At 41.8% G+C, this 26,642-nt stretch overlaps 1 protein-coding gene across 1 annotated transcript in view; it reads right to left on the bottom strand.

Annotated features, from left to right (window-relative positions):
* Window positions 1-26,642, bottom strand: part of C6 (complement C6) — a 42,154-nt gene continuing 15,512 nt past the window's right edge. Inside the window, exons 6-17 of the mRNA XM_028131284.2 lie at window positions 25,068-25,268; window positions 22,759-22,999; window positions 18,028-18,150; window positions 14,934-15,100; window positions 12,968-13,193; window positions 11,945-12,116; window positions 11,579-11,690; window positions 10,371-10,503; window positions 9,292-9,480; window positions 7,767-7,857; window positions 4,944-5,185; window positions 1-342 (exon numbers count right to left, since the gene is read on the bottom strand). Of these exons, the coding sequence (XP_027987085.2) occupies window positions 161-342; window positions 4,944-5,185; window positions 7,767-7,857; window positions 9,292-9,480; window positions 10,371-10,503; window positions 11,579-11,690; window positions 11,945-12,116; window positions 12,968-13,193; window positions 14,934-15,100; window positions 18,028-18,150; window positions 22,759-22,999; window positions 25,068-25,268 (2,079 nt within the window). The 3' untranslated portion in view covers window positions 1-160. The remainder of the gene's footprint in view (window positions 343-4,943; window positions 5,186-7,766; window positions 7,858-9,291; window positions 9,481-10,370; window positions 10,504-11,578; window positions 11,691-11,944; window positions 12,117-12,967; window positions 13,194-14,933; window positions 15,101-18,027; window positions 18,151-22,758; window positions 23,000-25,067; window positions 25,269-26,642) is intronic.

Here is a 26,642-nt window from a genome sequence, read left to right as displayed (position 1 = left end):
GAGGGGAAGCTAAGACAGGAAAGACAGGGAGAATAATTATAAGAAACTAATACAAAAGAGTTTGTCAATAACTTCTGAGCATGCCAGTCTGCTGTTTGTACCAGAATGCCCTTTTGTAGGGGGTATTTTTGGACAGTCAATCTGTTCATCGGTAACTGTGTTAGGCCAAACACTTTCCAGGATGCAGTATTTCCACTTTCCTGTTGGCACATCTTACAGTTCCTACTTCACAGATGTTCACTGTCTTGCTTCTCGTTGATGACCCCATCCTGACGCAGTAGAGTTGGTCCCCACCCTTGATGCACTGGTTGGGCAACATGCAGACACACTTGGAAGCAGAGGCTGCAAATGAGAGAGACAATGTGATCACCACAGTTCTCAGGGTGGGATTTTACCTAACTTGTCCCCAGAGTGGCGAGCTCCTTGGTTAGCAATAACTGAGAACGCTGAAACAAAGGCAATGACCCAATACGCAACTGTGGCTGAAGGGCGTGCGTGGCCTGCGTGTAAGAGAGCAGAGTGCATAGTAAGCCAGTAAGACAAGACACAGCTTTGGGTCATCTCTGACACCTCCTTCTCGCTCACTGTTCCCACACAGTCAGTTCCATCCTGCCAGCCCATTTCCACAGTGTCATCAGTTAGTCCTTTCTGTTCTTTTCTCATCGGCCTTCGTACATTTAGATTTACAATTTATTGAGCATGTACTATAAAACCCATTTAATAGGCCAACCACTTTACATGCTTTATTTCATTTAATCCTCACAATAGACATGAAATATCTGTTAGCATACTAATTATACAGGTGAGAAAATGGAGCTCAGAGGTGTTAAGTGATTTGTCCATGGTCCCACAATTAGTACGTGGCAAAGGCAGGTTTTAAAACCCAAATGACTGCTGCCACCATATGAGTCAGCCTGACACCCAGCAGCGGTTTCATTAACAGAGCAGCGTTTGTAAGGCAGATGTCAATTCTATCCCGTGTGCCTCAGCTGATGGGAGAAAACAGGGCAAGGAAGTGGGGAGATACTCTTAGGTTCAGGCTTTCTGCCCTCGGTAGGAAAATTTCATGAAAAAGCACACTTTCCCTCCTATGCCTCCTGTCAACCTGCTGGAGAAGATTCCAGTTGTGGAAAGTCTTGTCCATTGTCAGGAAGGATGGGGTCTGGTGAAGGACAGCAGGCTGTTCCATTTCTGAAGAGAAAGCCAGTTCCCTGGGCTTCTGGAAAGGCCACCGTCACCACTCAGTCTAGTTGCGGCTGAAACGCTCTTCGCCAGGTTGTTTTCAGAGCACCAGTACCAGAGCCCTTTCCCATCACCTCCCTTAGTCCATCCTTCAACACTCAGTTCTCATGCTTTCAACCTTGTGAAACCCGCCCAGGCCCCGAAGATACTTATCTCCCCTACAACTCTCATCGCCTATGGCCTTGCATTAAAATTATTCAGGCAAGCACTGTGTAAAGTCATTCCTCCTATTACGGCGAACAGTGCCAGTGTACAAAGGCCTTTTATCTTCAGACATCTCATCGTACTTTGTACAGTGACTTCCTTCTATTAGATACCAAAGGGCTGTGTGCCGAATAAGTCTCCCCCTCTTGTTAGTTAAGGTGGGATACTTTTGAAGTTCAGGCAAAACACTTAATATGCATAAAAACCGGCTCATTGCAAAATCGTTTGTGTTCTAACTTTTGAAAAGTGAACTTCATGTCACTTTGAAGTTCCATTTTAAACTTTTTCTTGTGTTGTTTTAGAAAGAGAAGGAAATGAGTAGCAAAGTACACAATTTAATCACAGTGACATTCAATTCAACTCAGGATTAATAATCTCCCACCTTGCCGTGAGTGGGGCGGGTATCAAATACAATGTTTGACTTTCTCTTTCTTTATAAACGCTGTGGTGTATACAATGATGCTGGTCTATAGTGCTTTTTTGACTCGAATTCTCTGTGACATTGACAATTAGCAATTAAAGAGGCTGCCAGAGGCAGACCATATCTACTGGGGAGGACGTGCTTCCGTTGTCTGATTGTGTGCAGGGCCAAACAATACTTTAAACAATGTCCATCTCTTACTAAGAAATATTTATGTTTTAGGGTGATTAACTTGAGCAACATTCATGTATTCAAGTATTTTACTGTTTGTTTTTTTCTTGTTTGATAAACTTTGACTCCTGGGGACTGGGGATGTTGGACATATGTACAACAAAGACCTAACAATAAAGACCGATTTTTATGAAACTGTAAGCTGCAGCTTATTTGTTACTCAGACAGATTTAAAAATAATAATTTGTGGAAAAGTAGCACTCCATCTCCCCCTCCCCCCCGGTTCTTTGCAATAGCGGAATCTGATGAAGACCTCTTCTCCATGATAGATAAGGAGGGGTGAAAGTTAGCACTAAACACATCCCTAGCATGCCTGAGCTACCATTTTGATTTGATCTTCTGTCCAAATTCCTTTTATTTTCTGTATGTATTTTTGACAATAATGTTCTTACACTACAAATTTCAAAGAAAATGTTTAGATTTTAAAATGATGTTGTATAACACTGGCAGTTTTTTTTTTCCCCTGCCACAAATTATTGTTTCTGAGAGAGATGTCAGTTGGATAATGGTGTTGGTCAGGCAGTGAAAGAATGAATAACAGTGTTCATCTAGAAGATGACTTAATAGTGTTTAGAATTAGGCAGTGTACATATGGGGCCCTGGTTTGCTGTCTCTCACAGTGAATTGCCTTGTTTCAACATGGCTGAAAGGTTGGAGCCCCAGACATTGACCTCCTGAGTTGCTACCATCGGATGGTCCGTTGACCATGGCTCCTGTGTCTACCCTTTGTCATGAGTACCATCCTGCCACCTGTCAAGGGAGCTGAGCCTCGACAATCAGCTTTAAGTAGAACAGGATGAAACTTTATTTAGGAAATAAGGCCTCTCCCCTTTTCTAGGACTGATTTGAAGAACATTGGACTGGAAAGCAAAAGAGGAGTCAATGGGAACAGTAACGTTTTTCCAAAAGTAAGGTGGTTTTAGTAAAAATTACATGTAACAATTCAACAAGTGTCTATTGAATACTTTATGCCTCATTTTAAAATAAGCTTTTGAAGAGTGACACGTGGGATATCTGCTGCCTTTTTGAGTTCTGTTAAATCCTATTTTTCAAATCCTATATTTATAGGTATACTAGAGGCCCAGTGCACGAATTGGTGCACCAGTGGGTTCCCTAGGCCTGGCCTGTGGGGATTGGGCCAAAACAGGCTCTCTGACATCCCCAAGGGGTCCCAGATTGTGAGAGGGCAGTTCTCGGGTGACACACCCTGGAATTGGGCTCCCTGGGTCCAAGGTGTGGGTGAAGCAGATTCAGGGTGACAATGCCCCAGCAGCAACCTAATCCCTGGCTGATTCCGCAAGGAATCAGGCTCCCTCCTCTACTGGTTGGAGCATCTGCCCCCTAGTGGTCATTGCGCATCATAGCTACCAGATGAACCATCAAACAGTCAGATGGTTGCTTAGGCTTTTATATATATATATTGTATGAAGCTCAGGTGGGCTATTTCAGGGTCAAACTTCATCTTAGAGCATATGGACTGCTGTGAAATTCTGCTTCCAAGCAATTAACAAATAAAATGCCAATAGTCAATACACTTTAAAGAAAATAGAAATGTAACGCCACTTCTTAAACATCAAATTGGCAAAGATATAAAGGAGCGATAACTCCAGGTTTGGTGAGAGTGTGGGAGAGCAGTCTTTATCATACATTGTAGATAGGAATACAATATGGTAAAAACATTTCTGGAAAGCAAGTTGATACAAGAAACTTAATAATTTAAAATAATATTTAACTGGAAATTCCATTTTCTAAGGTATAGCCTAAGAAAATAATTTAACATTATAGATTTATCTGTGATAGATTTGTTTATCACAGCACTGTCTGTAATAGCAAAACACTGGGAAAAATCTAAATGCCTAACAGAAGATTGGTTAAATGAATCACAAAATGTCCATATAGGCTTTTGCAGACATTAAAAATTATGTAGCAGAATAATATATGATGACATGGAAATAGTTTTATGATATAAATGAAATGCAGCAATATGTAAAATAAGATTTAGAGTATGATCTTATTTTTTTAAATTTGTAATATAATCAGGGAAACCCCTGGAGAAAAAATTTTTTATGGAATGCTTCTCTATATAAATTATTAAAATCACTCCAAATCAGAGTGCCAGCACCATACCAGCAGTCCAATTCTAAGCAATCTTGAGAGAGACTACCCTGCTGGCTCATCAGCCTGCTCTGGGAATGGGTCTAGCTTTGAACCAGAGATGATGCTATAGTCTTGGAACATCTGGTTGACCCCATGCATGGTGGAAGAGAGGGTCAGAGAAACAGTGCCTGAATCTATGAGGGTCCCTGTCTGGGTTCAGGGTATCCTGCCCGAATAATACAGCCAGCCTTGGCTGGTTCCAGGCCCTACAATTGGACATAAAAAATTTGAGGAATCTGCTTCAGCAATTGGTGTCCACAAGGAGCCCAATCCAGGCACAGAGCCCTCTACCTCTGCTGGCCCCAGCTGGTCCCAAATGCCAAAGGAAATCTTAGACAATTCAGATACACACCCTCTAAAGCTGGGAGAGGGGAAGGGTGCCTGAAGCACGAAACCAGGATGTGTACTCTTCTTACTGGGGTCTGAGGGTGGTGCTGATTATATATGCATAGCAAAAAGATGAGAAAGATTTATACCAGAACCGTCAAAGCAGTTATTTCTAATTGTGGGTGGGTTATGTTTTTCTTTTCTGTTTAAATCACTTTATAAATATTTTTACAACAAAATGGAATTATTTCTGATTAAGGCAAGGTTCATTTTAAGAGTGTATGAATGTAAATAAGATATACTAGCTGAGATGAATTTTAGGCGAGAGCTTTTCTAGTATGTGGTCACCATTGGCACTTACCTGAACATTTTTCCCAGTCGTAGCAGGTGTCATAGCCACAGGATTCCCTCTTGGTGCTGTTGAATGAAAGCTTTGTTCTTTCAAGACCCCATTCTAACGGTGGACCGTCTTGGCAGGAACCAATATGTAGAAAATGGAATTGCTGATTATTTAAACACTTCTTGGCCATAAATTTGCAAGCTGGTGAAGTAAAGTGACTGTTGGAGTCTGAGTCAAACACACAGAGATCTTCTGAATATTGGCTGCCCAAGAGAGGAAAGCAAGCATTTACACATGAAGACCAGAAGACAAGAAATGGCATCCAGCCAATTTAGTATGTTAACTTACTACCCAGTTATCTTTCCCCTGCTCTCCCCACCCTCCAATTTCTCTTCTTTTCATCCCCTTGCATGCTCTGGGATTCATCTTTCAAAACTTTTATCTTAATCTTGGTATTACTCTCAATTGCCTTTGAATTAAGTGAATTTTAAATTCTTAAAAAGATCTTTCATATTTTTATTCAAAGCAACCTGCCTTTCTGGAATTATTTTCCCACCCCTTAATCCTTCTATATCATCTGAAAATTGTATTGATCATTTTCTAAATTGGTAAGATTATTCTTCCTTTGCTGTCATCCCATGCCCTGCTCAATCAGCATTGCGTTGTCTCTCCTTTCTGCCCATCTGTGTCCAGCTCAATTCCTGCCTATACGTTGAAACTAACCCTGACTGACCTAGCCCACAATAGTCCATCTGTACCTTTTCTGAGCTCAGTAATACTCATTAATTGCAGCACCAGAATTGTATATCATTACATGGCTTTGCAAGTGGGTTTGTATTATGATTAAGAGCATGCACTTTTAAGTTATTCTTTGTTAACTTGATGAATAGTTGATGAATCCTGCTACTGAGAATTAACCAGCGGCCATAGCCCTTGTCTCACTGAGAGGTCAAGAACTCCTTGGTCACTCCAAATCAGAGCCTCTATTCTGATGTCAATTTTAGAATTAACAATCAGTTCACCAGCACGTAAGACTGTTTACAGGAACTAGAGCCTATAGCTGAGAGGAAAAGGCCACTCACTAAGTTTGGAACACCTCGGCTGGGGCCAGCCACTCCCCCAGACACCTTTAATGCCATAGAAAAGAGAACTGAGGCTACAGAAAGAGGCTAGAGAGGTAGGGAAGAACTTCAGACAGTTCCAGAGGACAGTCTGTATTCTCATGGTTTGGTATTACGAAGATAGAGACAGAAGTTTCCCCTGGATTCAATGGGCAGTGTGAATGCTTTAAGTACCACCCAGAGGGGACTCCAGCAGCGAGAAGCTGCATGGTGGGCCACTGTGGTGGACACTGAGGAGGGTAGATAGAGCCACCTTTGGGCTGAATTACACAGAAAAAGATGCTGTAGTGTTTGAATGAATGAATGAATGAATGAATAAGCATTTGTGCCCCTGCTACACAGAGGAACATGAGAGCTATTCAGTGTTTAACGTGCAACAGTTGGGCACAGTCTGCTGGCTTCTTACCCCAGGATTCATTCTTTTTCCTCCCCAGTGATCTAATTTTATTAAAAAATGCCTGCACATCCAGCCAAAGAATGGCATTTTCAGCCTCCCTTGCAGAGACATGTGGCCATGAGAATAAGAGAAGATTAAGGAGATGAAAGCAAATGATGGGTCTTTCAGGAACTCTCCTTCGGAGGAGGGAATGTGTGTGTTTTCAGCTTTCCTTTCATCCTCTTCCAGCAGAGCAATCTCAGGGCAGAGCAGAGAGCAGAAGGGGCCTCAGTGCTATCTGAAATAGGCAAGTAATCGCACTGGCCCTAGATTGCCTACCTCTGGATTTATTGTGTGAGATAGAGAAACAAAAATTTATCTGAAACCAATGCTACTTTGCATTAATTTCAGCTGAAAGTAGACCTTCAATAATAAATAACCTCAACACTCCTGGTTTGTTTTTTTTCATGCAAAGAAAAGACAGTTATAACAACAAAGAGGAGATAGCTAACTATTCATGGCAGTCACATGAAGATATATAATGTTTATGCCCTGCCCCTACATGAAAAAATAGACTGACAAAGGTGTATGTGTGTGTGTGTGTGTGTGTGTGTGTGTGTGTGTGAACTCCATGCTCACACCATTTTCTCTACTCTAAACTTTTGGAGTCACAACTTTGCCCTATACTTAGGGAAAGAGGAAAGCTTTGAGATAACTGAATCTGAAGTTTAGAAATAGACAGGAATAAGTATTTATAATAAAAATGAGACTGTTTTAATAAACAAAAGCCATGAGAACTTGGGAACTGGGCTGAGAGATGATGAGAAAGCTTGCAACCAGTAGGAAAGGAGGAATTCAGTTGAGCACAGGGGGGATCAGTTATTTGAAAAATTAATATGTTTCATGTTTGTGATTCAAGAAGCTCAGCCCCGTGAAATAAGCCAGTCAGTGAAAGAAAAATACCACATGATCTCACTCACTTATGGATAATAAAGAATATTATAACCTGGTGAACAAAAAGATAGATACAGAGGCAGAGAAGCTTCTGCCTGTCAAATTACAGCAGGAGGGCTGGGGGGTGGTTAGGGGCGGGAGGAGGTAAGAGATCAACTGAAGGACTTATAAGCATAACCAATGGATGCAAGACATTTGGGGTGGGGTGGGTGAGGGCATGTGCCTGGAGGTAGGGGAAGGTCAATGGGGGGAAAAAAGGAGACATATGTACTACTATTTATAATACTTTAAACAATAAAATAAAATTAAAAAGAAGCTCAGTCCCTCCATCAAGCTGGCTATACTAGACTGGCCTTCCCAATTCCCAAACACGCTTCACAGAGCGCCTCTTACCTGCAGTCTTCTTCTGGAGACATACAGATGCATTCAGATCCTGATTCCTTTTGTCCTAGTTGACAACGGCCCTTTAATTTGCTCATAAAATCTGAAAGAAGAGAAAAAGGAGTGAAGTCCAGTGCATGGAATAGATTCCAAGTGAAAACTTGATTTTAGGAGCAAAGGCAATGGTAAAAGATTCTAATTTATCTTTTACAATGGTAAAAGATTCTCATTTATCTCATTTTGGCTTTTCCAAATAAGCTGTTGTGAAATATTCCATCAAAAAGGTCCTTTCTAGCTCTCATGCACTGTCATTTTCCAACCTAAAATTGCTGTTAAGTTCAGACAACTAAAGAAAATGGAATTGGTGAAATTTCTGTTCACTTGTTTCCTAAATATTTATTGAGAAAACTATGGTATTCCCAGCACCACATTAGGTTTTGGGGGTAGTGTATTAAGCAAAATTTGACCCAGATCCTATGCTCAGAGAGCTTATAGTCTTATGGAGGAAGATAAACATGAATCAAACAAACACATTCATACAAATAGAATTGCCATCCTTATTAGTTCCATTAAAGAGAAAGCATATAAACAAGGAAATTGATGTAGCTGGAAAGTTAGAAATGGTGAAATGATAAGAGAAAAGGGGATGGAAATAGCAGGAAAGGAAAAGAAATATCAGGCATGAAAGTGCTAAAAAGCGAGGCAGCATGTGACTTTCCTGGAGCTGAAGACCAGGGTAATTGAAGAGCACAAAAACAAGCGCACGGAACAAGGTATGACCTTGTACAGGGTCCTTCAGGGCTTATGGAAGGACTTCCATCTTTACTTTATAAGCAGTGAAAAGTCTTTGATGGGTTTTAAGCAGCAGTGGTGTGCCAAAATCAGAACTGGATTTTGGAAAAGAAATTAATTCTGGCTTCTGTGTGGAGAGTGGTCAAGAGAGCTGTGGGTAGACAATCTAGGGGGTTATTGTAGTAGTTCGGGTGAAAGAAGATGGTGATTTTGATCAGTCCCCAAGGTAGAAATGGAGAGAAGTGGATGCACTTGAGGCAGAGTTAGCAGATAAAATAGATGACTCATTAAAAATAGAAATTGGTTGTACATCAGAAAATTGGCGAATAAGTGTGTATTCCTATGTTTCAAGTTAAAATAAAATGCTTAAATTATTAAAAAGTAGTATGTACTGCTTTTTTCATGACCTCCCCTTCTAACTTAATTTTCAGTTAGCTATCAATTCTGATTTTATGGGTGAGCTTGCACTTCCTCAAAATGTTGAAGTATATTGAAAAAGAAACATAACCTCGATCTCTAAAATTTGAAGCTATCCACTTGACCAATAACTTCTCATTTCTGCCTGACCTCCTCCTCTACACAACCTGCTTTGCCCTCCCAGAACACACTCAAGAAATAGCACCATGGTAGATGCTATGCTACCAACCTTGGGAGACCCCTCTCTAGGCACACACATATATTTAATGTGTATATATGCATACATGCGTGTAGATGAGAGAAAAGGGAATCCTGAGCTGCTACTCACCATTTTCACAGGTGAGTGAGTTTGAAATGGGCGGTGTCCAGGAATCCTCAGTGCATGTGTACCTCGATGGCCCAGAAACCACAAAGCCTTTGGGACAGGTTAGCTCAATGGATTTTCCAATTTCATATGATCTCTGAAACGGTGCGATCTTCAGAACTTCCTGCACAACTGGCTTGAGGCACTGTGTCACTGCAGCAGAAAAATTTTAGAGGCGTCAGTGAAGCGGAATACACACCAGATGTAGGCCGATTTTATACAACGCAAGAGGTGATTTTAATGCAATTCATTCCATTCGCTCTGTTTTAATGCCCCCTTGTCATCAGAGAACCTGGGGGTTGAGGATCCCAGGCTTTCCCTGAGACCCTCCTTTAGCTCCATTGTCTGAGGTTCCCTTCTAAGATAGGTTCCAGGCACTTCCACCTTTCATTATATTACAGGAACCTCTTCTTCTTCCCTCTCCTTTGCCCAAAAGCAAGTCACCGCATTGTGAGTGATAGAGGCAGGACATTCTAACCGATCATCATAACCACCATCAGCTGGTCTCAGTTCTGCCTCACGGGGTCCCATGATAGCTCTTTGGAGTCCCCATGTGAGCCTTGTCTGATTCTCATTTTGACTTTACTGGAGCACAGCTATGCGTGGAGCCTTCACACTCCTCCTCAGGAAAGGATGTGAAGTGCTCCAGGGAGAAAACTGCTTCTCCCATGCAGCTTCATCGCCGATACACTAAGGGACTCATCAATCGCCGATACTTCCTGGGACTCCTCAGTCTGCATCACTTTGGACATCGGACTAGGCAGATGTCTGTGGTTAGAAGCAGTGAGCAGACCTCCTGGGTTTCTCTTTAAGCACGTGTTTTGCCAGCCTGTGTGTATGAGGCCAACATGCAGGGCCAGAACTGACACCTGAAGATGCTTTGAAATCCGGTGTTAGCAGATGAGTCCTATTTTCTGCTTCACTAACCCTTTCCACCAGAGTTATTAAAAAGTAGTAAAATGTCCTGGTCTATGGTGACTTTGCTTTATTTATTTTGGGCGCATTGATTCTTTAGAGCGGTCACGAGAAAGGGCAGGCCTCACGCTGGCATTCCACATCGAGCTGTCTCCAGGTCCTGTCTGGCAAGCAGCTGAAGTACTGGTACCCAACAAGCTTGAATCCGGTATAGCATGCGATTTCAGCATCTTCCCCAATGGAGTACACTTTCTTCTCATTCTAGAATTAACACCGAAACCAGCAAATTATTAGTGCTATGAATAATATTTCTCAACACCTTGGGGTCATCTGGTTTCTTTCGATTCCTTCACTCCTGTATCTACTCAGTTACAGAGTCCTTTCAATTTCATCTTTTAAATCTCTCTCCAAGTCCCCCTTTCCTTTGCCATCACCACTGCCTTTGTTTATGGCATTTATACATTTATAATCTCTTACAAGGACAACTTTCTAACTGGTCCCTTTCCCGTGTGTGTGTGTGTGTGTGTGTGTGTGCGCGCGCGTGCGTGTGTGTGTGTGTGTAAGTGTGTGTGTGTGTGTGTGTCGGAGGGAGAGTCACTAAAATTTTCAGTTATAATGGGTCTTACTTGCTTTGGAATATTACCCTCCTCACCTCTTGCCATTTCTTCCTGTAAAACCTGTCCCCTAGCAAAACAAAACATCTGCTGTTCTTTGAATATAACATTTATTCTCTCTCATGCCTCTGTGTCTTTACCTGGCTGACTGGCTAATTCTGCTCTATGCCCAACACTTTCTTCCCTTCTCTCAAGACCCAACTCAAGTAGAAAGTCCTCTGTGCAAAGGTCCTGCATTTCCGAGCTTCCCGAGGAGCACGCCTTTCAGTTCCGGGGGAAACATGCGCAAAGCTCTGTTTCCATAGTGTCATTACTTCTACCAGCCCCACCTGGACCCCTGGGCGGCACTTCCACTACCAGGTCTCCATCTCACAGATCATAATGAAATAGATGCAGGTTCTTACAGCCACCCCAACCCTTGTGATGCTCAAGTGCCATTGTCCACCCACATAAATGCACGGGTAGCATGTGAATTGGTGGAACCAAGTAACACAAGGAACCTGCTATCCTTTGATCCAACAATCAGGTCTAAAGACATCTCCAGGGAATTCAGGGTGGAAGAGTGGCAAAGTGTTTCTAAATACCACTTTTTCCACTTTTTAGGTCAACAGAAGATTATTAAACTAGGAACACAATAACTCTAACTTTTGAAAAAGCATACTTTTAAACTTCTATCTTGTTTTTTTAAACCCCAAACCTGAAGGGAAGGTCAGGATGCTTACTCGGATAAATCCATTTTCCGGAGGAACTGGACGAGGACACCCTGTGTCTGATTCTGGGTCAGGGAGGTCTATTTCTTTTACATATTCATCGTCATTGATACATGCTTGTCCACTAAAAGGGAACAATAAATATGTGCATATAATATAATAAACATGTACATACACACACACATATATTGAATGTATATTTATACATAGAGTGGCATGCAAATATTTATATAAAAGGGTAACAGCAGGTGTAATGCCTCGCTAACACGCTGTGTTGGAAGAGGGAAGATTCCAGTTACTTCTTTGCTTAGCAGTAAGGTAGTAATGCCTTCACTGTGCTGGCGGGTGCCTGACCCACCCTCCCGCTGCGCTCCTTACTCGTTCTGCATGATCGAGATGGAGCAGTGCTCCTCTTGCCGACTCTCCCCCTCGCAGGCCTTCCCTCCTCGCAGCGGGCTGGGGTTGTTGCACACTCGGGTTCTCGATCTCTTGTAGGTGAGGTCGCACGGGCTCCAGGAAGACCAGCAGCCCCAGTTCCCGTCCACCGCATCTGGAAGGCAGGCAGACCCGCCCCCGGTGATGGTGTACCCCAGGGAATGTGGGCTTTGAAGCCAGGCCAACCTGGGTCCCCACTTTTCTGCTGTGTGGTCCTTTGTGGAATATCACAGGGCTGTTGTGAGGATAAGGGGAAGTTAGGGCCTGAGACCCCACCTGATTTCCTTCCCTGATCCCTACAGCTGGATAAAATGGCCACAGTTTGCGAATCATTTTCAACGACCGCAACTTACCTCACACATATGTATATGTGTACACACATGATAAATATGAACTTCTTCTGAGTGGAATATATATCAAACCGTGTGTTTATAGGCAATAGAATATTTTCCTACTCCTATGACACATCCCCTTTCTAAGGAGGATCAGGTAACCAGGAATATTACTTAGCCCTGTATGAAAACTTCAGCTATGGTTTAATTTATCCCTATCACAAAGCCATCTTCATTCTACATTACAATATACAAAAGGCTTATAACACACATTGTATTTTATAGCATTTTCTATTAATTTCTTTATGTCATATTACAGGCATTGTGCTGTGTATCCTTTATGTATTTATTCATCTTCGGATACAAGCTGACATTATCCCCATTCTCTGGGTGAACAGATGGAGGCACAGAGAGGCCAGGCGACTTTCCCAAGGCCACAGAGCTGGCAGGTCACAACAGGCTCATCCAGGGCTGTTGGACTTTGGAGTTGAACTTTTTCCAGGCTTACCTTCCTTGTGAGTTTGCGTAAGGTGGGAGGTGCAAATGGCAGTTTGTCTTTGTTTTCATTGACCCACCTAGCATCCCTTTTGGAGGGGAAAAGACGCCTCCCTCACCAGGAATTGCTGACACTTACCCGATTTAAAATCCGGGGCACGTCTCTCACAGTTGTCACCGTAGGTGCCGCTCTGGCACACGCACAGACATTCGGTCCCCGAGAGAGTGGGGCGGCCGTTGTTAGGACACGGAGCGCACTGGCAAGGGTCAAACTTGGCTGCGTATTCCTGGAGAGCTCTCCTGAGGTTGTTCCGTCGGGTCACCGCACAGGAGATGTTTCGTACCAAGTCCGTGATGGGAGCGAGCTAGAGAGGAGGTCTGGTCACGGTCATGTCCCTTTGCCTAGGCTGCCATCACCACCCAGTTCCCAAGGTATGGACAATCCCACACGTCAAAGGGGTTCGTGCAGAATATAGGATCTATGCCAGTTGCACCGTGGAGAAAGGGATGAGTTTTTTCCGTTTCTTTCTCACAGCAGCTCTCAGCAAGATTCGCTTGCTTCTGCTGTCCCCGAAGTATGGCCAGTGTGATGTGCCTGGAGCTTAGGTTCCCTGGAAATTCTGCTCTGGAGATGCCCCTTACCTGGCCTTGCATCATGTTACGTGTTAAGCGGCAAATGCATGCATCAAAATACTGAGCGAGGTGAGCAGGGGTTAGGCAGCGCAGGGATGTCCTGCTAAAGCTCACTGAGTGTGACCCCAGGTGAAAGATCCAGAGGATGAAGAGAGCCTCTCTGGGTTCTTTGCTCTCCCAGGGGCAATACTGGCATTTGGGGGAACCAGAGGAGAAAGTGTAGAATGGGAGCAAACGGAGAAATGAACTCACTGGTAGGATGAGCAAAGAATTGCAGCAAGAAATAATGGGGCTTACACAAAACCAGGGCTCATTTTATTAATATATTTTTTAATTAATTTCTTTATTGATTAAGGTATCACATATTTGTCCTCATCCCCCCATATTTTATTAATATTTTAAAACCCCAAAGGAATGACTATCTAGTGCCAAAAGTGACTCACTTTCCTACCACAGCCTGGAGAGCGTGCTGCATCGTCAGGCTGCGTGTGCATTAATCTATGTTCATTGTGACTGCACTCCTGCCTTCATTTGAACCAAATGAGCAGGACAGCCTGTTAGCAGGCATTTAAAAAAAGGTGCTTATGGAGCATTATGCTAAGTGAAATAAGCCAGGCAGAGAACGATAAATATCACATGATCTCACTCATTTGTGGAATATAATGAACATGAACTGATGAACGAAAACAGATCCAGAGACAGAGAAATATCAATCAGAACGTCAAACCTCAGGGAAGGTAGGGGAGGGTGGGGGGTAAGGGGGAGAGATCAACCAAAGGACTTGTATGCATGCATATAAGCCTAACTAATGGACACAGACAACAGGGGGGTGAGGGAATGAGTGGGGGAGCTTGGGGGCTAATAGGGGAATAAGGACACAAATGTAATACCTTAATTAATAAAGAAATTAAAAAGAATAAAAAAAATGTGCTTATGTTTGAGGCAAACACTGGTTCCAAATGCACTAGGTCTGATATGTGGGCAAAGTGTTCCTTGAATAATAAAAATCACCTTCTTATGTAATGACAACAAATATAAGACTGGTACATGTAATCAAAGTTCATAGAACCAGAGAGCCACATGCACATAAAAATCCCACTTATCCCCCGGAGCTATCCATGAAGGCTTAGGAGAGCTCACCAAATAAAAGTTGCAAGCAATTACAGAGACCAAATGCTTTGCACGCCTTGGAGAGATGAAGAGTACTACTCAAGGCAAGTTTGAGCAGTTTTATTCACTAAATCCCCTTTCCTGATATTCCACGTATGCTGCAAATTCTAACTATGTATTAGAGAATGCCTGCTTGAACAGCAAAAGCAATAGATGTGTAATTTAACATTGTGCACGCACACTAAAGAAAGACATGTCCTTTATCATCTCGGAGCAAAATGGAAAAGGCGTTGCGTGGCCATTCCTTTGGGCTGCCAGAGAACTACTTTAGCTCTCTCACCCAGCACACTTTTTATTCTTACCTTAAAGTCAATCACAACAGGATTATCCTTCAGCGATTCTACCCACTGAGAAAAGACGTTCTCGTCAGGACCCGAGGTCCCCTTCTCCCACACCAAAGCCGCGGAGTACTCACTCCTCCCGCCTTGGACCAAGGAGATGGATTTCTCTGCTCCCTGCATCATCGAGCCTGCAAGGTGTTTTAAAAATAATTGCCCATTTAATTTTATTGCAAATCGAACCTTTAAAGAAGAGCCTGCTTGCACAGAAGTGGATGGTAGAGGCATTAAGTAAGCTAAGAGAAGAGCGAGAGAGCACCGCTCCTCATCCCCACAGGCAGTTTATGAATAGCAGTGCCAACAGTGCCCACAGCTGCCGTGTATTAAGCAGCTTGTACACAATCAGCTGCACACATTATCTCGTGCAGTTCTCCCAATCCTGAGAAATAGGTGCGGTTGTAAACCTGGACAATAAAGCTAGAAGGGAATTGGCCCCCAAAGTGTGGTCCGCCCCTAGGGAGGACTGGGCGCCTGGGATGCAAATGCAGCCCAAGTCCTGACTACTCTGCTCCCTGCTCTCTGATGCCAGCCCCCCACTTTTGATACGTATTAGTATATGTCTGGCTCCCGGGATGCTATAGACCCCTGGCTTCTGCTATCCAATGTGTTGACGGCCACACTGGAGACTTCCGACTACAGAACAAAGTTGACAGAGTGCTTTAAGACAGGAGTAAAAGTACAACTAACCAAAGGAAAAGAAAAAGAAATTAAACTTCAAGTGAAGAGTTGGCACAGTGTTTCTTTAGAGGCGATGATATTTACTACACATAGCACAGGTTTCTATATAGATTTGCAAAACAATCTATTAACTAATGGTGTCTCTAACTCATAAGAATCGGAACTGAGGAATAGGAAATAGTAGAAAGAAATACAATCAAATGAAAAGGAGGCCTGTGATATGGGTGAGAGTTAATGCCATTAATTTGATGTTGATTCTTCAGGGCCAGGAAGGATTAGCCTTGCCCCCACTGTAAATAGTCTAGAATGACTAGAACGATGGGGGGAAATACTCTCCCTATGAAGAGTAGTCTGATCTTTTTCAAAGTGAGGCATGTGAAATAATACAGAAGGGTATAAAAAGAAAATTTTAGCATTTTTGTATTTATATTTCATATAAAGAATGGTTGAAAAATCATATATTTGCCAATATATCTTATACCAATTGACAGTGACAAAATATAATTGTCTGAAAATAAAATTAACAAAGTTAATTATATACAGAAAATATTAAAGTAATTCCTAATAAATGCAGAGAAAAAAACATCCAAACCTTAATAATTATTACAGAAAACCTAATGGAAATGGAATGACAAATAGAATTTAAGATGTGGGAATTAGCGTCCTTGAAAATAGGCAGTTATATTTTGTCTTTGCAGTGTGTCATTTATTTCAGACTAAAATGGTGATAGTTTTCAGTGTTTATTTGTCTTTGTACTGTAGTTTTGAAATCTTCCTTTTCAGTCAATTCTTATATTTAGTCTTTTTGTCTCTGATGTCTTAATTTATTGAATTAACTTTCTGATTAAGTTATTCTATTGCAGGAAAAACTGGCATAGAAACTGCATCCCTTCTTTTACTGGGTTATGCATGCTGCTCTCCTTTTCCCTCTTTTTTCTTTTCTTCTGATATAATACGAATGCATGGTTGTCAAACCAGTTCTCATTTTGCTCATGCTTCACATGGGCATCTGCAAGGAGACCATCTATATGCTGATATTTTAAATTATCTAGTTATTATAGTACATATTGTATTTTTGTTTGTTCCCTATCTGTCTCCCCATGAGAAGATAAGCTTCACATTTTGGAAGTTTCTGTGATTTTGCCTTCCCTTGTCCTGAGCAGAATGAGTAGCAACCTGTCGGGGGAAGTAAGGGAACTGGAGAATTTTACATGGAGAAGGGAGTTCTTTACAAGGCACAGCACGGAAGAGAGCATGCCTGCGTCAGGGGACTGCCCACACTTTAGCTAGTCAAAGACAAAGAGGCAGGGACTTCCCTCTCAGGCTTTGTGGAAGCATGACATGCTTAAGGCATGAGAGCTTCATGATAAGAATTGCCTCAGAGAAGATTCCTCTCAGAAAATGTGTGGGCAGATCGAAAGAAGGCAAGACTAGAGGCCGGGGGCCAGTGAGGAGGCTTCTGTGGTGATCCAGGTTGGAAACAAATGGAGTGTGTGCCATGGAAATAAAGAGATGAGGATAACTAGGAGAAATATCAAGGAGGTAGAGTGATCACTCAGTGGATGCAGAGGCTAGAAAGAGGGAGAAATGAAAGCTAAGAGGGCAAGAGGGCAGAGGTGAACACTGTACTCACCCCTCCCAGGACCACATCAAAATTACAACTAAGTGCAGAACAATCAACCTGGGGAACCACCTGAGGACCAGCTGAGCAGAACTCCTACAAGATACAGCACTCAGGAGTCTGGCTTGGCTGTCTTATCCTTTTTAAAAAATCCTCAACTGAGGATATGTTTTACAGTGAGGGGGGGGGGGGGAGCGAGAGAGAGAGAGAGAGAGAGAGAGAGAGAGAGAGAGAGAGAAACATCGATGTGAGAGAAACACTGATAGGTTGCTTCTTGTATGTGCCCCCACTGGGGATGGAACCCTGCAGCCTAGGTATGTGCCCTGATGAGAATTGAACCCGCAACCCTTTTGGTGTATGGGATGATGCCCCGAACAATGGAGCCACCGTGGCATATCCCTCTGTATTTTTAATGGCTGGTTATACATATCATTACTTTGTAAGCTTCTTGATAGGAAGGCCTGATCCACACCCATCTTTACATCACAATGGCTAATATTGGGTTCAGCCCATGGGAAGAATCAATAAATATTAATTAAATTAAACAACTTAAGTATAAGATAAAGAAAACCTTAGCCATTTCCCCCTGTAAATGTTGCTAATGACGCTGTATTTGCACTCTCTCCCCACCACACACAGGGCTCTGAGGTAGATAACTGAAATAAGTGCAAACTGAAAAATCCCACACTTCTGAGAAACACGGTCCTAGTTACTGTCAGCCGCGGGGTGCCCTGGGCAGCAAAGGGAGAGGGCTGTCACCTTCATATTTCTCTGACATCTTGTTGGTGGTGCACCGGTGTTCCACATATTTTTTTTTAAAGAAAAGAAAGCGTTTCGTTGTTTCAATCCGGATACAATTTTGAACTTCTGACTCCGTTAAGCCTAGGAAATGGAGCACAAACAAAACCTCCTGAGAATTCAGAGAAGAGCATGAGGCTCTGCAATCAGCCGCCATCATCTCTACTAGTAATTCCCGTGAGTGCGAATGAACGACAGTTCTCGCCTACAGATTCAGTCCTTCACAGACCCTGAGAGGAACCTGAACAGAAGAGGTATTTATGAGTCCCTGCTACCTCTCCCTTCCACACTGGCCTGAAGAAGCACAGCTGGGGTGATTGTGGCCCAGCCCAGGGGACCATGTTGGCCTCTTCCTGTTGCTTACGTAGAATGAACCTCTAAGCTCGCCCATCCTACTGGCCGCTGCCACTGTGCAGCCCTGCACGTCAGAAGATAGACACACACTGTGTCGTGCCCTGCTGTCAGGTTTTGCGGGGCCATGGCTGACACTGTGAAACCTCCGTCCACTTCACTTTTCCTTGTTCATCATCAAAAATGTGAATCCTGTTGGTCATCTCTCCTTCCCTGGATGCCCGTTCTCATACTCACCTGCTCACCTTCTCCCTGACTTGGCTGCTCGCTCCACCTCTACCTCCAAAACCTTTCTGTTAGCTCTCAGAAATTCTGACTTCTGACCTAGGAACTCTTGTCAACATCCTCCCTGACTATTCTCTTGCTCTCCTTGTCTGAACTCAAGCCTGCATTGGATCTGTTTCTCGTTGTCTCTACGGGAGGTAGGTACTGCCCCATTCCCAGCCCGTTCAGCTGTGGGAGCTGGGGTTGACCACATCTTCCTCAATCCCTACTGTTGCTTCCACGGGTGCCTCCCCACAGTTGTCTATGTCTCATAAAAATTCCGGTCTCTGAGGCTGAGGCCACCCAGTTCTAATACCCTTAGTCCTCATGGTCCTTGTCTTTCACTAAACTTCCAAGCATCATTAATTGAAGATTGTGTCACCTGAATCACTCTTGGCCACCACAATGCTTGCCATTATGCTCAATGTCTTCACCATCTATGTGGATGTCAGGGGTTGACTGGGGCACAGTGCAGGGAAACAGATCTTGCCGTTTGTACACTTAGGTGATACTGCCTACCTGGGGTCATTTGAGGAGAATCCATGTTTCCTTTTTGTTAACTGCTTCCCACACCACCTGACCTGCTACCCGAAACATCAATTTTAGATTGTCCAGGTTGTTTGATGTTTAGTTAAACATTGCCTTGCAAAACACAAGCACATGAGGGATAGAGCTGTTAATATCAGCCCTAAAGAATCTTAAAGCCAAGTAGTTTATCAAATACTGATATTTAAGGTTGCAGGTCACCATAGGAAGGAAGAAGTGTGTTTAGAGCTTGAGGCACAGTTTGGTGAGATGCTAAACCTGAAACCTGAAGGCAGAGATCACTGAGAAATGAGGCGGAGTGGAGGAGCATGGGGAGTGCCCACCTCACAGTTTTCTCAATGGTTTGTCACATTGGAAGAGATGCGTTAGAAGTTGTAAGAAGTTCTTAGTTTTAATTCCCCATGATTATCTTGTATCTTTAACTTTAGAAAGAAAAGTCTGCTATTTTGATCGAGTTGAATAAACATAAGTCACTTTTCTACTGGTAGTATTGTTCCTATAAGTGGGTGAGTCAAATGTTTAGGCCACATTAGGAATTTAATGCCCCTATAGCAACAACTCCCATCTTTTCTTATTCTCTTGTTAGGTTTTGATTATTTGTAAGTTAAAATTAAATGTTATGTGTACAATTCATTAATGATAACAAAATTAATTAACCATAAGCTTAGTTAAATCCATTTTCTGAGGGTTAGAGGAGAATCCTTGAAGATTTGAATGAAGAATCCCTCTTATGAGCCATGTTGTTAGTCATACAGTGATTAAAACATCAAGGTTTCATCAGTGAATTTCTGAATAAGCCTTTTCTTCCCTGTAGCAGATCCTAGAGCTTGCTGCCTGACCTCTACCCACACTGACCAAGAGGCAACTTGATGCTGTAGCACTTGGCCCCTCAAACCCCAGTATCCCTTTGCTGGGGTATGGGGATGAGTATTTTAGAAATGTCCTCAGCTACTTTGACTGGACAAAGGCCAATAGTGCTAGTTGAAAATGTCATACTGATAAGTAGTGAGGCAGTTAATTTTTCTGCTCAAATTAAAAGCAGAAAATGACTTCTTAACAAAAGGAGTTTAAAATTACCATCTTGCATATTATGATATTTTAATTGATTAATGTTTCACGGAATTCCTGAAATTCTTTTCACCTTGCAAACTGAAGCAATGTCAACTTTTATTCAAGGCTTTAAATTGACTATGGGACCCTGAACAATAGGGGAATAAATCAAAGGATGCAACTAAAAAGCAATTGAATTTTGTTTATTTTTCCTGAGGGAGACAAAGTGCTATGAAATATTCAAGTTGTGGTGTTTTGAAATGAATGACAAGGGTTATGATTCTTATTAAATAAAGCAAACAAAAACTAAGCTTGTACTCTAGTATCATGTCATGGCTAACTCAAGGGAGAACAAATAGAAAGAGATAAAAGGGAAGATGCCAGAATAGATATTCATCTAGAGAGTAGGCAAAAACAGGTAATCACAACCCCTAGAGAATTCCATTTCATTAAGTTTTGTTTCTGTCTTGGTGTACTTCAACTTAACCACAATTAAAATTGTGCACCAATAGTGTTATTGTGTCTTAGAGAAATAAATAACTGTCTATACTAATTGAACATAAGAATATATATTATGTTTAAGAACACTGAATATAAGAATATGTTTTATTGCCTATATTAAACATACATAGATATAGTGTGTGTAGATATGTGTTTGTGTATGTGTACACAGGTGTGTATGATTATATATTTCCAGTTTCCTATCACATCTCAAACTCCTGTTCTTTCCCTTATTAAGTGTCACTCTCTATCTCCATTTACAGAGAAAGAGACGGAGGGGGAGAATGTTCCAATAGGGAAGGATAGTTCATCACTCTTCATTTTGGTTATGGGGCTTCAGCTATTAAAACACTGGAAGGTTGATTAAAGATTCACATCGTTCTTTAACTGCCCTGATCTCTAAGCCTTTGGAGGCTTTGCTCTGAATGGGTGATGAATACAGCTCATCAAGTGAGAAATTATTCTCTGAGCCATAGCCGAGGTAATCAGAATAATATCATCTCAAGGGTGAATGAAAACAAGTCAAGGGCCAGAGATTTCCCCCCACGATTTTTGCCCAGCATTAATGTTGATGCGAGTCTCTGTGGCAGGAGACATCACATTCATCATGCAAGCATCGCTCCAGTGGGAAGGAGAGCTGACAAAACAGGAGGGCTAGGTGGTATAGAGAGCGCATCACAGCATAAACTTCTTCCATTTCAGTAACTCCATCAGGTGAAATTTTTTAGAGACCCTCTTAGTGAAAGTATTTCTCAAAGACATTTGTCCCATCTCCTCTCTTAGGAAGCTGATCAGGAGGGATCTCTGGTCACCTAAGGGCAGCCCCAGGAACCATTAGTATTTTCGACATGAGATGTAAGAATGGAGGAATTGACACTCCATCGACACCGGTGTTGTATTTATCAACAATTCCCTTGTTCCTTTTGTATAAAGTTACTTGATCAAGAATTGTGACTTATTTGGGGGAATTGGTCAGTTGAATTCTTGTTACCATTCAGTTTCTTAATCGTGTTCTCAAGAGACACATGGTAGAATCATCACAGGACCCTGTGCCATTTCCTACAGGGGTCTGAAAACAAATTATTTCAAAGGTGCTTAAGTTGTATTAATAATTAATATTTGCAATTTAAGATAATACTTAGGAAACCAAGATTTAGTTATAGGCTAAGGTGTATATTATTATTTTATAGGTAGGAAGGAAAACACCACTGGCTGCTAGTGAATTTGCACTTATTTATAGAACTTTTCTATATATATAAAAGCCTAAGCGACTGTTCGACCAGTAGCTATGATGCGCACTGAACCACCAGGGGGCAGATGCTCTGACCAGTAGGTTAGCTTGCTACTGGGGTCCGGTCAATGGGGATTGGGTGAGACGAGCTAGACACGCCCTGGAGCCCTCCAGCGGACCCTCCCCGGCTGGCCAACCTCCCACAGTACCTCCCTGGCCCCAATTGTGCACCAGTGGGCCCTCGGCCTGCCTGCGCCCTCTTGCAATCTGGGACCCTTCGGGGGATGTCTGCAGGCAAGTCCAAGGGACCCCACCAGTGCACAAATCCATGCACTGGGCCTCTAGTTCATCTATAAAATTATTATCGCCTATTAAAATGCTGTAAGTCAATGATCCTTTAGGATTTAGTTCCAGGACAAATCTTGTTGACCTTGAGCAAAGGGAATGCTCTTTAGGTCACTGCTACTGAGTCGCTTATGATCTTCCTAAATGCCAGAAAATTCATAGACAAATCTGATGCCCCATCAAAGATGTTACACATATTTATTTTTCCTTCTTTGTTGGTCCTAATTTACTATTTTTGTTTTATTTCCTTGACTTTGTACTTTTGGTTGTTCTTCATATTATTTTGAAAATAAAGGAGGGTCTAATTAAGGTTAATAGAAAAGAATTAAAATGATACAATAAGAGAAAAAGACATCACCTGTGACCAGATCAGCTAATGAAAAGGGCGGCCGAGGTAAGCATACCTGAGTTCTTCAGTTCCTCACGGCTGTACTGGTAGAGGAGGTCATACACGCCTCCTAGGGAGCCAGAGGTGAAGTAGTGAGTCCCAAAGTTCTCAAATATCCGGCTGTACAGAGCATAGTTGTAGTCCAGAGGCAGTTGGTTAAGGGCTTCTAAAAACACATTTGAAAGCTGCAGGTCTTTACTTTTCATTGTGAAGTTTAAGACTTTTATAACCATATGGATCCTAATAAAACTGGAATCCTAAATGGAAGAGGAGAAAAGAGTGAAAAGGAAAGATGATTAAACATAATGAAAGCTTGTCTTTAGGTATCAAGCACTTAACTGTCATCTATTTATCATTCGCTTCATTTCAATCTACTATCACAACAATTTTAACTCGCTATTGCCTGTTCTCACACGCACAATTATAATTGTCGCTTTATTGTCCAGTTCCTTTTCCTGAGATGTTGAAAGCGCTAAAAGAGATGATCTCAATGATGTACACCATGTGACTGAGGCTTATGTTCCCTACCAAAGAGAGATCAGTTCTCAGAAAAGCAAATCTTTTTCTCTTGATCGTCAATCATGGCTGCATCCCTACTGAGTTTTTATTTAGAAAGCCTTGCCAGTGCAAATAATTGAAAAAGGATTATGCAACGAATTTTCAATTGCAAGTTATGCAACTGAGACTCAAGTCCCAGCTTTGTCACTAACTGGGAACAAGCTTTTAAAGTCTCCACGCCTCAGTTACCCACGAAATGTCTTCTGGTGCACAGATGAGGGCTGTGCACTGTGACTTTTCACACCCTTCAGCATAACACCAACCCAAATGCTCTGATTCCAAATCGCTAAGAGGCAAGATTAACACAAATTATCTTTATTCTCTCTCCTCCACCCATAAGCAAAAAATTTTGTAAGAAGGTTTTTTAAAAAAAATCATTTCTTGTTATGTCGGGTTGGTTTAGAATTAGGTGGTTAGTTATTATACTCCAAACCTCATTCCATTACATTGTTCTTCTATACAGCCACTGAGTTTTATAAGTGTATCCATGTAACTGCTCTTTTTAAACATTTTTATACACTTTATGTAATTTCCCACTTTTACCAAATTGTAGTGTTTGAGCAAAACAAACAAACAAAATAAAAAACAACAACGCAGAAAGAAGAGTATATTTTAGCAAAAGAACTTCATAATAACCGTAAATTATTAAACAGCTATCTTCCTGTGTGCTATAATTATGGCACACAATGACTGCTAACACAACAGAAAAACAATAATCCCAAGGATTGAAAAGGAGTCATCATCCCCTTCCCCACTTCCTTTCCCTTTTCCTCCCCGCTCTCTACCTTCTTGCCTCCGGCGCTAAGACCACGGAAGTGAACAAGGTCAAGGTCCTGCCTTTGTGGAGCTTCCATTTTGTAGGTGCATTAATTCCATTTTTTAAGTTAAAAACCTGATTTTTGTCATAGAATCTGGCTTTTGAAAGTAGGAGGGGCATTGTGCTTTTACTAAGGAGCGTTCTCACTCCCCGGAGATCTGAAATGCCTGTTGAGATTTGGGCACTGAAAGGAATGGTTCAAAATTTCCAGGCAGCTTTAAGAACTACATCGTGGGAAATACAAGTGAAACTGGTAATTCAGCTGAGCACGAGCACCTCCAGGGCGCTCCACCTGTCAGTGCATTCGTCAGTCCCGGTGGCTTGAATTGGCTGTCATAGGCCAAAAGACGACGTGACAGTGAGTTATTAACCACATACGTTCTAGTTCAACATTCGGTGAGATCTTTTTTGTGAAGCAAATTGGAAAAGCACTAACTCTTACTAAGAAAACTCAGTATGAACAGCATTATGACTTTGAAACAGACAATGAGCGCAATTGTGACAAAGATGGCAGAGGAAACAGGAAACAGCAGCCAATAGAAACGAATAAGAAAAATTAAAAATGGGGGGAAAGCGAGCAAGTATCTCAGTGAGAACACTAAATGTAAGTTGGCTGAATTTCCCCAGCAAAAGCCTGAGACCACCAGATTATATTCAAAAAAGCAAAGTTCTGTGACATGTGGTTTGTAAGAAATACATACACTTAAACAAATAAGACCAAAAATATAACCATAAACATAGCCAAACACAGGCAAAAAGGAAGCATCATTATACATATGGCCTCTATAATTTTTGAAGGGGATAAAACAACCATGAAAAAACACTAAAGCTATTTGAATATGAGTTAGACATCCTACTGATTGGATAGCTCCCCCCTTCTTGTCGCATGATTGTTGGAATTGGCATTAATTTTCAGTAAAGAACAAAAAGACCAGGAACCATTATTTTACCTTTTTGTGGGAAGATTGAATGGCTTCCTTGAAAGCAGAATTTTGGGTGGAGGACTGACTTTTCGTTGAGGAATAAAAAATTGGCACATGAACACCACGCTCGTCTTTGGTCGAAGCTGAGATTTTTTGATCTTTGTTCTTTCCAATAGGTGTTAAATCAGTATAGAACTCTGTTTTCAAATCATCTTCTTTAATTTCCACCTGGAGAAAAGTCCATATGAAATATAATAGAATTTAAGAAATGCTGGAGCTACTTGTAAAGATCTAATGCAATGATCACTCATTTATGCATTCAATGAACCTTTATTGAGGACTCATTTTGTTAGAGAACATGGAATATATTAGCTCCTGCCCGCAGGGAGTCAGTAGTTTAGTTAGGGAGAAAGACCATCACAAATACTTAATTCAATATATGAAGCATTGTGCGGCCTAGGGAATTGTCACAAATAACTATAAAATCCAGAGAGATAATACCAGGAAAGTCTAGCTTACGGAAATGAGTCTCAAACTGAGATGTAATGGGCTAATAAGCAACGAGGACTATTTTTATTCTGCCTATGAATTTGATGTATTTTGCAATCTAATTTCAGATATCTTTCAGAATATTAAGGCCTAGAAAAGGAGAGGGCAGGTCCTGTGTGATCATGCTCTGGAATCATCCCCATCTCTTTTAGCCTTATTCAGAGTTGGGCATCAGCACTCTTCTGGCCATGTCTGCAAGGCAGAGGACAAATGATCAATTGGTTCTGCCTGGTGGGTGGTTATCAGTCTTCACTAGCTTGGTGGGAGAAGAAGGGAAAAAGCTAGTGGAGCTGATTTTATTTATTTATTTTTTATTTATTTATTTATTTATTTATTTATTTATTTATTCTTTATTGTTTAAAGTATTACATACGTTTCCTTTTCCCCCCATTGTCCTTTCCCCAGCTGCTCCCATCCCCCAACACATGCCCTCACCCCCAACTGTCTGTGTCCATGGGTTATGCTTATATGCATGCATGCAAGTCCTTTGGTTAATCTCTTATGGACGTGATTTTAAAGATAGTTATGTATTTGTTATGGTTATACCAGTAAGAAGAGAATAATAGATAAATTTTTTAAAAAAAGGTTGCAAAGCAAATTGAAGAGTACTTGTTTATGTGAAAGATGCTTGTCTGGTTTGCAATGGAAAAATTTTTTCTTGTTTTAAAATATTCAGTATTCAGATACACTGTGAGGCAAACCATATGTCACAATTAAATAGGTTGCACAATTAGTCAAGCAAAGATAAAATAACTCTGCTGCAAAAAGGTCTTGCTCAACAGTAAAATATAGTCAAAAGTTCAATGTTACTTTCAGCTATTGCATTGCACACCACTTAGCATTTAAAATGTCCAGGAATAGCCCTAACCGGTTTGGCTCAGTGGATAGAGCATCGGCCTGCGGACTGAAGGGTCTCAGGTTCTATTCTGGTCAAGGGCATGTACCTTGGTTGTGGGCACAGCCCCAGTAGGGGGTGTGCAGGAGGCAGCTGATCAATGTTTCTCTCTCATTGATGTTTCTAACTCTCTATCCCTTTCCCTTCCTCTCTGTAAG

Source organism: Eptesicus fuscus, chromosome 4, assembly GCF_027574615.1.
Source record: "Eptesicus fuscus isolate TK198812 chromosome 4, DD_ASM_mEF_20220401, whole genome shotgun sequence".
NCBI lineage: Eukaryota > Metazoa > Chordata > Mammalia > Chiroptera > Vespertilionidae > Eptesicus > Eptesicus fuscus.
The sequence above is the reverse complement of the archived record's forward strand: the minus strand, read 5'-3'. Positions and strand labels throughout refer to the sequence as shown.